The sequence below is a fragment of the Leptidea sinapis genome, chromosome 31 (assembly GCF_905404315.1).
Source record: "Leptidea sinapis chromosome 31, ilLepSina1.1, whole genome shotgun sequence".
In the NCBI taxonomy this organism is placed as follows: Eukaryota; Metazoa; Arthropoda; class Insecta; order Lepidoptera; family Pieridae; genus Leptidea; species Leptidea sinapis.
Genome location: NC_066295.1, coordinates 3,310,840 through 3,326,448, shown reverse-complemented (window position 1 = coordinate 3,326,448; position 15,609 = coordinate 3,310,840). Strand labels below are relative to the sequence as shown.

General features: G+C 38.0%; 1 protein-coding gene across 1 annotated transcript in view; it reads left to right on the top strand.

Moving 5' to 3' along the window:
- Positions 1–15,609, top strand: part of LOC126974009 (rabphilin-3A) — a 31,396-nt gene that overhangs the window by 2,115 nt on the left and 13,672 nt on the right. Inside the window, exons 2-5 of the mRNA XM_050821366.1 lie at positions 1,428–1,573; positions 3,169–3,313; positions 5,393–5,558; positions 7,995–8,123. Of these exons, the coding sequence (XP_050677323.1) occupies positions 1,428–1,573; positions 3,169–3,313; positions 5,393–5,558; positions 7,995–8,123 (586 nt within the window). The remainder of the gene's footprint in view (positions 1–1,427; positions 1,574–3,168; positions 3,314–5,392; positions 5,559–7,994; positions 8,124–15,609) is intronic.

Sequence of the window (15,609 nt, the reverse complement as noted above, 5' to 3'; positions counted from 1 at the left end):
TTTGGTATATTATCTTGTTCAACTCTCAGTTTGTGGCTCCATCTACAGGATCTTGATAACCTGCTCAAAAATACAAGCGGCTAGTATCAACAAGCTGATTACTAAAATGTAATATGTTTTATCACAGCTTATTACGATATGATATGGATATGACCGACTCTTGTCAACGTGACACAGGAAGCTTTTTATGCATCAAATTGTTACCCTATTCAGTATCCACCATGTAAAGGATTTAACAATGAATACACCGCCTTCAAACAGTAACTCAAAATAAATAGTATGTAGAGACAACATTTTAAAGTTGATTCTGAGTTAAATTGATTACATAGGTAAATTGAGACATCCAATATGGTTTCATAACAATAAAAACCAGTGAGTTTTGTATTATTGCTAAATAATTCGGCAGAGTAACAACAACAAAGAATAAATAATTCTATAACACATACTTAACAATTATAATATAGTAATAGTAATAATTACAATCTAATTATTAACACTAGCAGCCTAACTCGCGTGATATACATTTGTGTTTTTTGATTTGTTAGGTCTTTTTTTAAAAACGTTCACGTTCACGTTATATTATGGAAACATTGTTTTAAGGTTTAATTGTGGTTTTTATGGGTGTAGTTTTTTGACGTTTAATAAGTGATTTGAAATCCTATTTTGAATAAAAATATTTTTATATAATGTCGCCATTGTAGCTTTACGCTGTATAAAGCTAATTGAAATATAATATTAGTCTCAGAAACGAATTACCACTAACTTGAAAACGTTTTGAGTTAATAGTATTATTTTATGTATAAAATACTTTCTATAAATTTGTCTGATAAAAGTCGTCTAACTGTATGATTTAGGTTGCCACTGGCGGTGTTGATCAGTTTCAATTCACCTAAAAGTGTAAAAATCTGTTGAAAATATTAAAAGGTTACAAACATGAAAATTAGAAAAGATTGGCATGAGAAGTGGTCGTATGCACGGCCGTGTGTTTTGCGTGAAAACTTGTACTTACATCTAGATATTGTTTTGAGCGTACTATTTGACCGCCTATATAGCCGAGTGGTTAGCGACCCTACCTACTGAGCTAGAGGTCCAGGGTTCGAATACCGTAGGTGCAAACATTTATATGATGAATATGGATGTTTGTTTCCAAATCATGGATGTTGTCTTGCAATCCATAGCACAGCCTAATTTGGGGCAAGATAATTTGTGTAAAAGTGTGTCCATACTCCATATTATTCTTTGAAGTTAAAAAAGGTGTGACGAACGGGTATCTGACATGATATTTTTGGTCCTACTCGATTTAAACTTTATGGATAACTAACAAAAAAAATACAATTCTGCTTTCCAATGTTCCAAGCAAACGACTGTAATTAGAGTAAGTCTGAAAGCTGAAACCCAGCGGAGTCTTAAAAGGTTTTCCTTGTTAGACTTAGAACCGGTTGGAGTGCTGCACGGAGTGAACCCCCGTTGACAGCGGCTGAGCGGGAGGCCATCGCCGATGTCGTCAGGAGAGCTGAGCAAGTGGACGAGGTGGAGGCGAAGAGGATCGGCAGACTAGTTGCTAGACTTGAAGGTGGATGTTACAGAATCATTTAAAATAATATATAATATATTCTTATATTTAAAACAAATCCTCTTACTATATTTACAATAGTATGACTACATAAAATTAAAACTTTCATTACGTGGAAGCGTACCAAGAATACTGGCAGCATTTTCGCGTTGGATAGCTAGGCTCAACCGTTGACAGAAATAGCTGTCAGCTCTTGGGTTTCCAGTAGCCTTATTGAGGCGCGATGATAGAACTTAAAATAATATATTTTTAAGGTTTGAACTTATTTTGGCATCGACTTTTGTCAACTGACAAGCCATTGATATTGAAAAGTATGTTTCTATAAACAACCTCGTCTGTTTCCTCGTTAAACAGTTACAAACATGTTTTTTTGTACGAAATGGGAAAGTTGCTTACTATGGAGACGTATTAGTTATCGGAGGTTTATCAATCGATCATGAATAAGGAATTTTATCGAACATTCGAGTGGCTAAACACGTTCTAACTAATATAGGGTTATACCTTTAATTGGAGATGGTTTGTGTGTACTCTGTACGCATTATTAAAGCCGTCTGTTCTGGTTAATGACCGAAATAGCTAGAGCAAGCTATGCGCTTTTAACGGATTGGCAGCAAAATTTAGGCTAATTTTATTTGACTTTTATAACAATTAACAAATCATTAGGTCAATTTCATAATTATTTGTATAGTTAGCTTAGCGGCTTATTGGCCGTTGGGTCAGTAAAGTCTTCGAATGGCGACCACGTACCGAAACACGTAGTGTTGGTAGGCCCCCCTACAAGATGGACCGACGATCTGGTGAAAATCGCTGGAAGAGACCGGTCGTTATGGTGATCTTTGGAAGAGGCCTTTGTCCTGCAGTGGACGTCTTCCGGCTGAAATGATGATGATGATGGTGATAGCACCGTAACCGTGAAAGCATTTAAAACAAGGTGATAATATAGTATATTATGTATTTGGATACCTGTTTTTACTATAATATCATCATAAGTTAAACTCGCGTCTTATTTGTAAAATGTTAAATTTAATATAAAACACTCTTCATGGCTCATGTTGCTCGCTATTCCAATCTCAGATAGTCAAGTGGTAAAGATATATATCCAACTTATCAATAGAATTCTCTTACAAAATATCATAATGAAATCACACAATGAATATAGTTATTGTAGTGTGTGTAGGTATTACCTTTATGTTACACATATGCAGACACTCATCTCTCCAACTAGTATACAAGCTCTCAGACATAATAAAAGGGCTTATAATCATCATTTCAATACCCGAACCTCCAGCATCACATACGGACGTTTTCAATAACGTATCTCTAGTGACGGATACATTGCTGTCACCGTTTAATGACAAGATCTTATGTATCCATAGTTATGTCCTATATAGCTAAAGTCCAATGCTTATGTTGATAGATCATTGAAATCTAAGTAAGCGTAAAAAGATAGTTTTGTCTACCTCTAGTAAGTAATAGATAGGTTATTGAAAACGGCCGATAATCAGTAACCGAAATTAACAGAATTTTAAATTAAGAACACTCGCTCGATTTAATTCTACATTTCATATAAATTAATCACATTGCTCCTGATCTAGGAATACGTAGGTCAGCACAAGGTCCTGCTCCAAGAAGTTGTGTACTCTGCGGTGAATCGCCAAGACTGTTGTCTCCACTGAGAACCTGCTTCATGTGTAGAAACCTGGCTTGTTCCAAATGTATCATTGACACTTCACCTTTTAAGTAAGTATATCCTATAATAATATTATTAATACGACATAGGTGCCTTCAAAAATGCGCGTACACCTTCCTTAAAGGCGGGCGGTACGCTCATTTGTCCTCCTTTTCCATAAAAAAAATATTTCAATGTCATTAAAGGCTTCAATATTAGCAAAATTTATTCCTTTGTAGCTCTTTTTGATACCAATCTAATTACCACCACCGCTTCGGAAACAATTACGCTGTTTCTTCTCTCTTTTCGAGAAACTCAGCCAGAAAGTATTCTTTGCGCTCTTTTAAGAAAAATACAATCACAGTGTTGTACCAGTTGTACTATGTTGTTGCTATTGCTACAAAATAATCAAAATGTAAGTATATTTTATACATACATACATACATATAATCACGCCTCTTTCCCGTAGGGGTAGGCAGAGACCGCTTCTTTCCACTTGCTACGTCCATCCTTACATACTTGTTTCACTTCGTCCATTTTAATTATTCCTTTCATACATGCTCTTCGGTTTAGGGTACTTAGACCTGGCCTTTTTTCAAGACGTCCCTGATTTGATCTTGAAACGTCCGTCTAGGTCGACCCCTTCCAACACTTTCATTCACACTGGCCATATACAGGTTCTTCGTCAATCGTTCTTCATTCATTCTCTCGACATGGCCAAACCATCTCAGCATACTTTTTTCAATTTTTGTCACAACATCTTCCTCAGACCACAATTTCCTTCCTTCTTTAAATTCCTTATCTCACTATTTCTTATCCTGACACTCAGTTAACTTCTATTATACTTCTCAACGCTCTCATCTCAACTGCATTTATTCTGCTTTCATGTTTCTTCGGCCATACCCAACTTTCACTTCCGTACATGAGTGTTGGAACCATACACAGCCAAACGAGCACACAACAAAGTATTAGACACCTTCTGCCTGTTCATAAAGGAGTACAAAGCTCCATTCACCATGTTTCCTGCATTCACTCTTCTTTGAATATCACTCTCATACTTTCCATCTCTTGTAAATTTAGAACCCAGATACACAAACTCATTCACCTGTTCAATTTTTTCATCTCCAATCACGATATTGCAGTCTGTCACTACCTTATCTCTTTCAAACACCATCACTTTCGTCTTCTTTACATTCATCTTCATTCCCTTTCAACCAAAAGCTCCACTCATAGCAGTTACCATCTCCTGCAACTCCTTGGCCGAAGAGGCAAGTATTACTTGGTCATCAGCATAGAGAAAACATTTGACGAGTAACTCATTCATTCTCAACCCACTTTAATTCTCTTTTAAATCGGTCAAGCAATTGTTCATGAACAGATTAAACAGCCAGGGTGACGCTACACATCCCTGTCTAACACCTTTTTCGATATAAAGCCATTCAGTGTATGCCCGGTATATCCTTACACAAGAACTACAATCCCTATAAAGAGATTGCAGTGCTCGTATGAGGACATTACTCACACCGTTCGCGGACAATGCTGACCAGAATTCATTCCTCACCATTCTATCATAGGCCTTCTTGTTTTTAGCCAAACACTTTTCGGCTATGCACCGCAAGGAAAAGACCTGATCCGTACATCCCATTCCCTTTCTAAATCCCGCTTGTGCATCCCATACTTTTTCGTCTGTTTCATTCACAACTCTTTCAATCAACACTTTCGCATACAATTTACCGACGACGCTGAGAAGGCTTATACCGCCGTAATTTCTGCAGTCCTCCCGTTCCCTTATCCAATGGCACGATTACAGCTTTGCACCAGTCTCCTGGTGCTTGCCAGCACAAATTGAAAAGGCGGTACAGCTGCCTAGCCACTAAAACCTGTCCTGTATATTTTATATATGCCGAAAATAGTTCTACCGATTTTATCTTGCAACCCTCTTCTCGTCTTCCAGCTACCTCTTCCTCTCAACATATGGAATTCGTTTCTGAAGCTACCAGCGCTTCAGTAGCGCTTGGTAGTGCTTTAGTTGACATGTATTCCAAAGGAACCAACTTTCAGAAAATATAAATGTCTTTTACTTGATTATATTTATGCGTTAGACAGTTTGCTGTTCGATTCACATAACTGTTTATTACATTTTTTTTCAGTAAATCTTCGTATTATTCTAGAGAACAGTACATGTGTAATCTATGTACTGAAACTCGTGAAATGTGGAAGAAGTCAGGCGCTTGGTTCTTCAAGACTCTACCCAAGTATGTTCTACCAGAGCAGAAAACAAAATACAGGGATTCTGAATTCTCAAGATCGCTTCAGGTACCTTTATAATTATAATAGTATGAAAAACAAACTATGTAAAAATTACTATTTAAAATAATTTCCTCCGCCCCAGCTAGGGATTACAAGAATTTAAGTAGGTACCTAAGTCAATAATAACTATTTCTTATGGAAAAACAGGACGACAAACGAGTGTATAGGTCCTGGAGTTAAGTGAGTACCACCGCCCACGTTCTTTTGAAACACCGGAGGAATCACAGGTAGCCGTAGCCGTTCAGGGCGTTTTCCTTGCGCTGTTTTTTACCCATGTCGTATTGTCCGGAAACACCGCACAAGTTTATTGTTCGTGGACGAAAGTTCCATGAAACCCGTCCTTTGGAGGAACACCACACATCCAGGTGGTGGGGCTGATATCTAAATTGTGGCGTGTCGTACGATGGTGGATTTCGGCGGCATTTCTTAAGATTTAAGATAATAAGCATTAAAGCAAGATATAGGTTACTAATACAATAGAAGTACAGCTATAGCAAATGATATAATGATATTCAATCATATTATATTCGTACACATAGCTAGTTGCCAGGCGTCCGGATTAAACCGGACATATTTAGGCTTTTTGATTGCATGTCCGGCCAAAACAAACGGCGTCCAGCTTGTACATGTATTGTTAGACTTTTTGTTTTAATGTAAAAATTCACAAAGGTTTTTATATTACACTAGTTGACCCGACAGACGTTGTTCTGTATATAATAAATAAAATAATGTTTTTATATGAATTTGTCAATAATATATCATAACATCAAAAATTACTTCATAAAATATGCACCCTGCTGTCGTAAGGAAATTGTTTCACAGCAGAACTATCAAACCGTGCGTCAATAAATTCTCTCATAGAAATTATGTATGGACACATCAAAGGAAAAACAAGTATGTTGTTTTTATTTAATTTTGCAGAATTTTTCTATTTATTCTCTTTTTAAACCTTCTATGGATTTCCACGAATAATTCAAGACCAAAATTAGCCAAATCGGTGCAACCGTTCTCGAGTTTTAGCGAGACTAACCAACAGCAATTCATTTTTATTTATATAGATTATATTTTTATTTTATGAATATGAAAAGCATAATACATAAATTTGATTATATTTTCTTATTTTTATAAAAAACTATTTAACTTGCATCTAGGTGTCATAAAACAACACTTTTGCTAATGAGTTCTGGACTGTTTATATTATTAATTGGATTCAGATAGTGGTCTTGCGATTAAGTTTTAGGTACTCGTTAGTTATAACACAAGTTTACTAAAAAATTTACAAATTATAATATACACCTACGATTATTATTTCTATAATTTGTAATATTTTAGCAATATCAGTCGGCACATCGATACTTCGCCCCCTCTCACACCATCTCTTCACATAATTTATATAAGAAAAAATATATTATTCTAAACATTGAAAGAAGGAAAATAGCAACAACATTGATTACTTTATTATTAATTTTACTTACACATATACATTTCCAACAATCCCCTAGATAGATGTGTAGGTATGACTGTGAAAAAGTGTGAAAAATATTTCCATTGCAAATTACTTTTCCGCAACAGTTTTCCTCTCACGGTTTCATTCTGTGCTTTTAATATTAATTTTCCAAGCAAGAAAATTATATTTTGCAACATTTTGTATGAATCTAATAATAAATATTAAAAATAATATTAATATTAGAGAGAGCGTGGATTTTTATAGATACAATCTCAGGAAAGGTATCTAATCAAAGCATCTGTGTATAATTATTTCACTATCAAAAAGTTGTATATAAATTATATCATAGACAAAAGTATACCTACTCTTAGTGTACTATACTATACTCTTGTTCTTGTTCACGAAGGGGAAAATATTTGCGTATCATTCAGTAACGTTTGCGTTAAAGAGATACAAACATACATCCAGACATACAAACTTTCACATTTATAATATTATGTATAATGTATATGTATATTATATATATATATATATATAATATACATATACATATTATAATTATATTATATATTAGATATATATATGTTTTCAAGGAGCTTTCTTTTTTTCCACGTACCACAAAGCTGTGGAATGAACTTCCTTGTGCGGTGTTTCCGGGACGATACGACATGGGTACCTTCAAAAAAAGCGCGTACTCCTTCCTTAAAGGCCGGCAATGCTCCTGTGATTCCTCTGGTGTTGCAAGAGATTGTGGGCGGCGGTGATCACTTAACAACAGGTGACTCGTACGCTCGTTTGTCCTCCTATTCCATAAAAAAATATATATGTATATTATATTATAGTAGGAAATTAGAAGGACTAGAAGGAATTAGAATAGTAGGATTCAAACTAACATTAAATTTATTACATTTTAATTAGCCAATTAATATTGTCAATGTTCTGATGTACATTGCTGTAAGTGTACCCAAATAAATAAATACTTATAATGTGTGTAGGAAGCTGGTAATAGCAGTAACGATGGTAAAACTGATTCGGAGCCTAGTTCGCCCCTGAGTCTACACGCGCCAACGTTCTCCAGACAGCCGAGCAACACGGACAGCAGGAAGTCACTCAGCATTACCCAAGTAAGGACACAGCACCTTGATACTTTTAAGCTATTATTTTAAGCTGTTTCAAAGTCTGAGTCAAAGTCAAAAGTGTGTTTGAAGTTGTCACTGTGTACGTCACTGTCGGTGACGTGATTATTATTGTTTTCGTTAGTGCTAGAGTACTTCGCCATCTTCATCATATCAGCCGGAAGACGTCCATAGCTGGACAAAAGCCTCCCCCAAAGATTTCCATGACGATCAGTCCTGCGCTGCCCTCATCCAACGTGTTCCGGCGATCTTGACCAGATTGTCGGTCCATATTATGGGGGGCCTACGCACACTGCTTCTTCTGGTACGTGGTCGCCATTCGAGGACTTTACTGCTCCAACGGCCATCTGTCTGTACTGAACTATTTTTTTTTATGGAATTGGAGGACAAACGAGCGTACGGTCACCTGGTGTTAAGTGATCACCGCCGCCCACATTCTCTTGCAACACCAGAGGAATCACAAGAGCGTTGCCGGCCTTTAAGGAAGGTGTACGCGCTTTTTTTGGAAGTACCCATGTCGTATCGTCCTGGAAACACCGCACAAGGAAGCTCATTCCACAGCTTTGTAGTACGAGGAAGAAAGCTCCTTGAAAACCGCACTGTGGAGGACCGCCACACATCCAGATGGTGGGGATGATATCCTAACTTGTGGCGGGTTCGTTCGAAGGTGGAATTCGGCGGCAGGAATCAGGTTAAACAGCTCTTCGGAACACTCCCCGTGATAAATGCGGTAGAAGACACACAATGAAACGACGTCTCTACGCAACGCCAAGTGATCCAGCCGTTCACAGAGCACTGAGTCCCCGACAATTCGAGCTGCTCTACGTTGCACGCGGTCAAATGGATCGAGTAGATACTGGGTTGCGCCAGACCAGAGATGACAGCAATACTCCATGTGTGGCCGGACCTGCGCTTTGTAGAGCGCTAGAATGTGGGCCGGCTTGAAGTACTGCCGTGCTCTATTGATGACGGCCAGCTTCTTCGAAGCCAATTTGGCTTTGCCCTCCAGATGGCCACGGAATTGGCAATCGCTCGAGATTACGAGACCCAGTATTCCGATACTAGGCGAGGCTGCAAGAGAAGTGTTCTCGAAGAGCGGTGATACGACAAATGGGGTTTTTTTAGTGGTAAACACACAAACTTGAGTCTTCTGGGAGTTAAATTGGACAAGGTTCAATTTACCCCATTCACCGACCTTCTTGAGAGAGGACTCGATAGAAGACACAAGTTTCTCCCGGCACTGGTCGGCGATTTCCCGAGAGAGACCTGCATGGCCCGTGTATACGGCATCACCAGTGCTGTCATCTGCATAGCAATGTATGTTGGAGGTGTCCAACATAGCATTCACGGGCTTCCGGTTCGAGCAATATCCGTCGACAACAACCTGTATGCTACACCCAGTGAGGAAGCTGGAGGTCCACTTGCACAAGCTCTCGGGAAGCCCAAATGATGGAAGTTTTGAGACGAGCGCCTTGTGCACGATCAAAGGCCTTCGCTATATCCAGGCTAACTGCCAGGCCTTCCCCCTTGCTTTCAATAGCCGCCGCCCATCTATGTGTTAGGTATACCAGAAGATCACCTGCCGACCGACCATGGCGAAAGCCGTACTGTCGGTCGTTGATCAACTGATGACCCTCTAGGAATACCAAGAGCTGGCGGTTGATTATGCAATCCATGATTTTGGAGAGCAGGGAGGTAATAGCAATAGGCCAGTAGTTTGCTGGATCCGAACTGTCTCCTTTTTTTTGGATCGGATGGACAAGGGTTGACTTCCATGAGTCAGGGACTACGCCTTTTGAATAAGAGTGCCGGAATAAACGCGTTAGCACCGGCGTCAACTAAGGGGTACACGTTCTAAGCACGATTGGAGAAATGCTATCCGGCCCGCTCGACTTCCTGACGTCCAACGAAAACAGAACTCGCCTAACAGTTTTCTGTCTGAACTGTACTTCAGGCATAGAGCTCTGACACCGCGGGATGGTCGGCGGTGTTTTTCCGTCGTCGTCAAGAGTCGAGTTGGAGGCAAAAAGAGCGCACAGGAGATCGGCTTTCTCTTTTGCCGCATGGGCCAGGGTGTCATTCCTCATGTGCAACGGCGGCAGGGATGGCTGGTTGAAGTTACCAAGAGCAGCTTTCGACAACGACCAGAACTTGCGTGTTCCGGTCGGGTAACTGGAAAGCTGCTCGCCGATTTTGACGATGTGCTTCGATTTCGCACGGGCGACTTGCCGCTTAAAAAATCTGGAGGCACGGTTATATTTCCTCTTAAGAACATTGTAGTTCGGATCCCTTGTGCCCAGCGCCGCAACCCAAGTTCGATACGCCTGTTTTTTGCAGTCAGATGCTGCATTAACTGACGCATCGAACCAGGGCTGTGATCTGCCACCGATCGGTACTACAGAGCTTGGTATAAAAATATCCACGCCCTGCAGTATCACATCGGCTACTGCAACGGCGCAGGCACTAGGATCATCCGAAGGGAAACAAACCTTGCCCCAAGGGTGGGATGCAAAAAAGGAACGCAACCTGTCCCAATCTGCTGACTTGTAGTGCCAAACGCGGCGGGATGCTGGTGGTCTGCGACGTTGGCGTCGGATAGGACCCGGACGAGTCTGGCCCGATTGTGCTGACGTCTTAAGACGGCAGCGTGACTCTCCCACTTCTAAAAAGCCCTTAGTCGCCTCTTACGACACCCATGGGCCTGGGACTCCCCTATTCTTTTTACGCCCCGGGGAAAGTACAGGGCAACTATGTGTCAATGCCACTTCAGTTTCGCAATCATTTGGACTATGTCGGTAACTTTAGTTCTCCTACGGATCTCCTCATTTGTGATTGGATCTTGCAAGAAAACTCCGAGCATAGCCCTCTCCATTGCCCTCTGAGGGACCATGATATATATATGTATAGAATTCATTGTTTTTAGTGCATATTATATCAATTGTGTTACTATACTATACTATTAATGTTAAAATTATTTATTTTTTGATTTTTAGTGGATCTGAAGTACACTAACTAATAATTTGTCTAAATATGTGTAGACCTACTAATTTTTTTAACGTAAGCGCATTGCAATTTGAATAGAGACAGTTAGAAATTCTGCCACAGATCGCATCCTTACCGTAAGTCGTTAAGTAGTTCCATTGATCAAATATCCGGATAACATAGAAAAGACTCGGCCGTTTATCGTTAATTTGTTCCTAAGAATGGATGAGTTTCGTTACTTTGTCATATATTCCATAATCAGAACCTAACCAAACTCTCACCAAACTACCTTTGAAGTATGTCTTTTCCAATACAAAAAGAATCATCGAAATCGGTTGGCGCGATATTGAATTATTCGTCCATTTGTCCTAATAGCAAAATTAAGACTTTTATGGTTTTCTCATAGATGCCATTGTCAGATTTGGACCACACGGAAAGAACCAGCTTATAAATAAAAAAAATATTAAAATCGGTTCAACCACTCGAAGGTTCTGAGGTAATTAACGTTATAAAACATACCGACGAATTGAGAACCTTCTATTTTGAAGTCGGTTAAAAAGTGCTTAAAATCAACATCCTTCCCATTCATGAAAATGTTCTGCGTTTTTTTACAATCTTTCGTATGGTAGCTTATGCAGAGTGAAATTCTGTTTATTTGTAGTTTTTACTCACGATTCTTAGTATCGCTTGCGTTAGGTATGCGTTTGATATGAGAAAACGGCCCCAACTAAAGTTTCCTCGAGCGGACGTACTCAAGCCTAGGCATCTACAGCGATATACGCCCATTATCTTCCACTGGCTTCTTTTATGGAGGAGGAGGACAAACGAGCGTACGGGTCAACTGTTATTAAGTCATCACCGCCGCCCACATTCTCTTGCAACACCAGAGGAATTACATTTTTTGAAGCTACCGGTGTCGTATCGTCCTGGAAACACGACAGAAATCAGCTGAAACTGTCCTTCGGAACATTCCCCGTAATAAATGCGGTAGAAGACACAATGACACAAGTCACGAAGTGAAGACACAAGTCTGTACGGAACACCAAGTGAGCATGGTTGAAAAGTCGGATAGTAATCAGCCGTTATTCAAGGTGTAAGGGATTATCTATTCTGACACAATATATCATATTGCACGTCGAACTACTTGCTTATAATACACAGTTTGAATACTTACATATATCTCCAGTCGATCACATCTGATAAGTGCCGCTTGACCTATTTCCACTAAAAACAGTTCAATTATGAATGTTGCTAAGCCACCGCTTATTATTGTGCACAGTAATTGCTGAGATTTTTTCTAGTTATAATCAACCAGTGGTCAGTATATTAGTATGATAGTTAATTATTAAAATAACTCTCTTCTTTTTTCTTTATTAACTTTACTATAATTATTTTTTCTTTTTAACCAACTTCAAAAAGGAGGAGGTTCTCAATTCGATTGATTTTTTTTTCATGTATGTACACCGATTGCACTGAGAATTATGAACCGATTTACGTTTAGTTTGATGCGGAATAGTTTCCATTTGGTCCCATAAATATGTCATGATGTTTGTCCTAGTAGTTTTCAATTTATGAATATTTTATATGAATCATCCATGTTGACGTGGATATTGTTATTGTTTACGTGGACGATCTAATTTTATTTTGTGTAAGTATTTTTTAGGAGTTTTCACTTAGGTTGATTAAATAATAGCTCGTGTCCAGTCATACATAGTATATGTCATAGTACAGTCATTGGACATTGTAAGTTGGTAGGTACTGGTTGGTAAGAAAGATATACGAATGTATTCATCCCTACTCTGTTATAACAGTCATATTATAGAAAATGAAGGACCTGAGTGATATGTTGAAAAATAGATCCTATTACGTGCCTCTATATAAATTCATCAAAAATATAGTTGGGAAATTATAATATACCTAATAAAAATACTCAAGACTTGGCCTAAAGGTCGAGATACCAGGCCATAAACTCAAAAAAAAAAAAGAGAATGAAGGATATACAAAAACATAATGATTTAAGTAGGTATGACTTTTTACTGCTAAATTCCGGTAAAAAGTAAAATATTTTTCTGTTCCTTGAAAGTATCGTTGGTGCAATGTCGTTTATATTCAAATATTTTTATTCAAAATAGGATGTGACATCACTTATTGAAAGTCAAAAACTACCACCCATTCCAAAATGAATGCCTCAGGCCTGAGAAGAATGGGCGCAACAAACTCAGCGGGCTTATTTTTTTTCATCAAAAATATGTTTTACAATTAAAGTAACATTTACAAAGTAACATTGTACAATTAAACTTATTATTTAATAGCCTGAGGGCGGTCGCTCCATTCCCAATCTGTGGTATCATTAAGAAAGTCATTTATTTTATAGTAACCTTTACCACACAAACGTTTTTTAACAATTCTTTTGAATAACATACTTTTGTTTTGAACATTCTCTGGGATCCTGTTGTAAAAGTATATACATCGCCCCACAAAATACTTGTTAACCCGACTTAGTCGAGTAGTGGGCATTATAAGCTTATGTCTGTTCCTGTATATATATATATATATATTTTTACATTTCGAACCTAGAAGTTGGTATTCTACAATAATACATTATACATATTTATAATTTGGTATGAAATTGTTATACATATCTTAATATAGAACGACTGTACCTACTTAACTGTCTTCATCTGTGTCCATTTCCAGTTAAATTATTGTGTCGCGTCGTTACGTCATTCCAACGTCACGTAGTGCGTCATATCTTGTTAATGTCAGTACAGCTCATAGAATTGGGGATAATATCTATCTACCCTGTTCTATGATCTCATTGAATGTCGTAATATGTTACGCCAAAATATTTATTAAATAAAAACAGAGCACTGTTGCTATAAAGATACAGTTTAATAAAGACGGCTACTTTAAGAAATAAAAATAACACTACCTCAATAAAACTCTGGGTATTCAGCAATTCATAATTTTTTAAACAAATAGCTTTCGAAACCTTCATTCCATACCGAAAACTGTTTAGGTTTTGGTTGTGGGGAGCGCGCCGCAGCTGTCAATTTGTATACTTATACAGGATGTCCCAAAGTTATGGGACATGAAGGGAAAGTACCTTAAATATCGTAGATAGGGTATTTTACTGAAAGAAGACTTTATGTTATTTTTAAAAGTTAGTAATTCTACATTCAAAGATTTTCTAAAAATTACTTGCCTCATCTGGGAATCGAAACGACTGAAATGTAAAAAAAAACACCCCTACTTTTATGATATGTAGATATGAGAAAGTAGTCAATTATGTTGGTATTTTTTTTGTAAATTAATTAATTCAATTAGCAGAATGTGATCCTTCTTGTCTTACGCAATTCGCCAATCTTTTAATGAGTCCGCTGCCTTTTGATTTTCTTATCATTTTATGGTGAATAATCGATGTGATAATATGACACAATTCTGTTTGTAACTCACCCACATTCTCGTATCGCTTTTAAACTAAAACTATGCTATAAAGTATTTTAATTATGAAGTGGGTACTTATTTACGAATAATCAATGCTATCTATGGAATGATAATGTCTCTAATTTTCGAACGTCGTCGTCGGCAATGAATAACTTACTTGAAATTTGACTCAAACATTTTACGTTGCTCCTTTCTTTTAAAATGCCATATTACTTAAGACGAGTTATTAGTTTTTGGCCATTCTTTCGATTGGCATCATAAAAGTAGGGTTTTTTTTTTTACTTTTAAGCCGGTTCGAGTCCCAGACGAGGCAAGTAATTTTTAGAAAATCTTTGAATACAGAATTACTAACTTTTAAAAATAACATAAAGTCTTTCAGTAAAATACCCTATCTACGATATTTAAGGCACTTTCCCTTCATATCCCATAACTTTGGGACATCCTGTATATATCGTGTAACGATATTAAATCTGACATTCTCATGTAACGCTAGAAAATCTGACGCTTCTCAAGTAGACAGCCCCCGTAGCGAGCCGCCCGAACGTGTGTATAAAAGCTTCGCTTCAAAAATTGCTGAGTGTAATAACCGGATTTAATGCATGAAATGAGGTTGGAAAAATATATACCCTTGGTCAATTGACAATCTATCTATAAATCAACGAGCAAAGTGTTCATTCTTGTGAAACGTGTTTATATATACACGTCAAATACAATTCGCGCTCTTCATGACGAATTAATAAAAAAAATCTAATAGAATATAAGAATCTCCCACCTAGTGACCTAGAAGTTTGTGGTTTGAAAGAGGATGTTGTGACAAGGACTGAAAAAGGAATGCTGAAATGGTTTGGACACGGGGAGCGAATGAGTGAAGAAAGAATGACGCATCAAATATATAAGGCAAGAGTATGTGGGCAAGTCGGTCGCGGGAGACCTCGTAGAACATTCGTCAACCAAATTGGGGACGTTTTGAGAAAAGGAGAGGGCCGAAGCACCCGTAACCGGCGAGCATGTATGAAAAGAGTAATGAATGTAGAGGAAGCGCGTG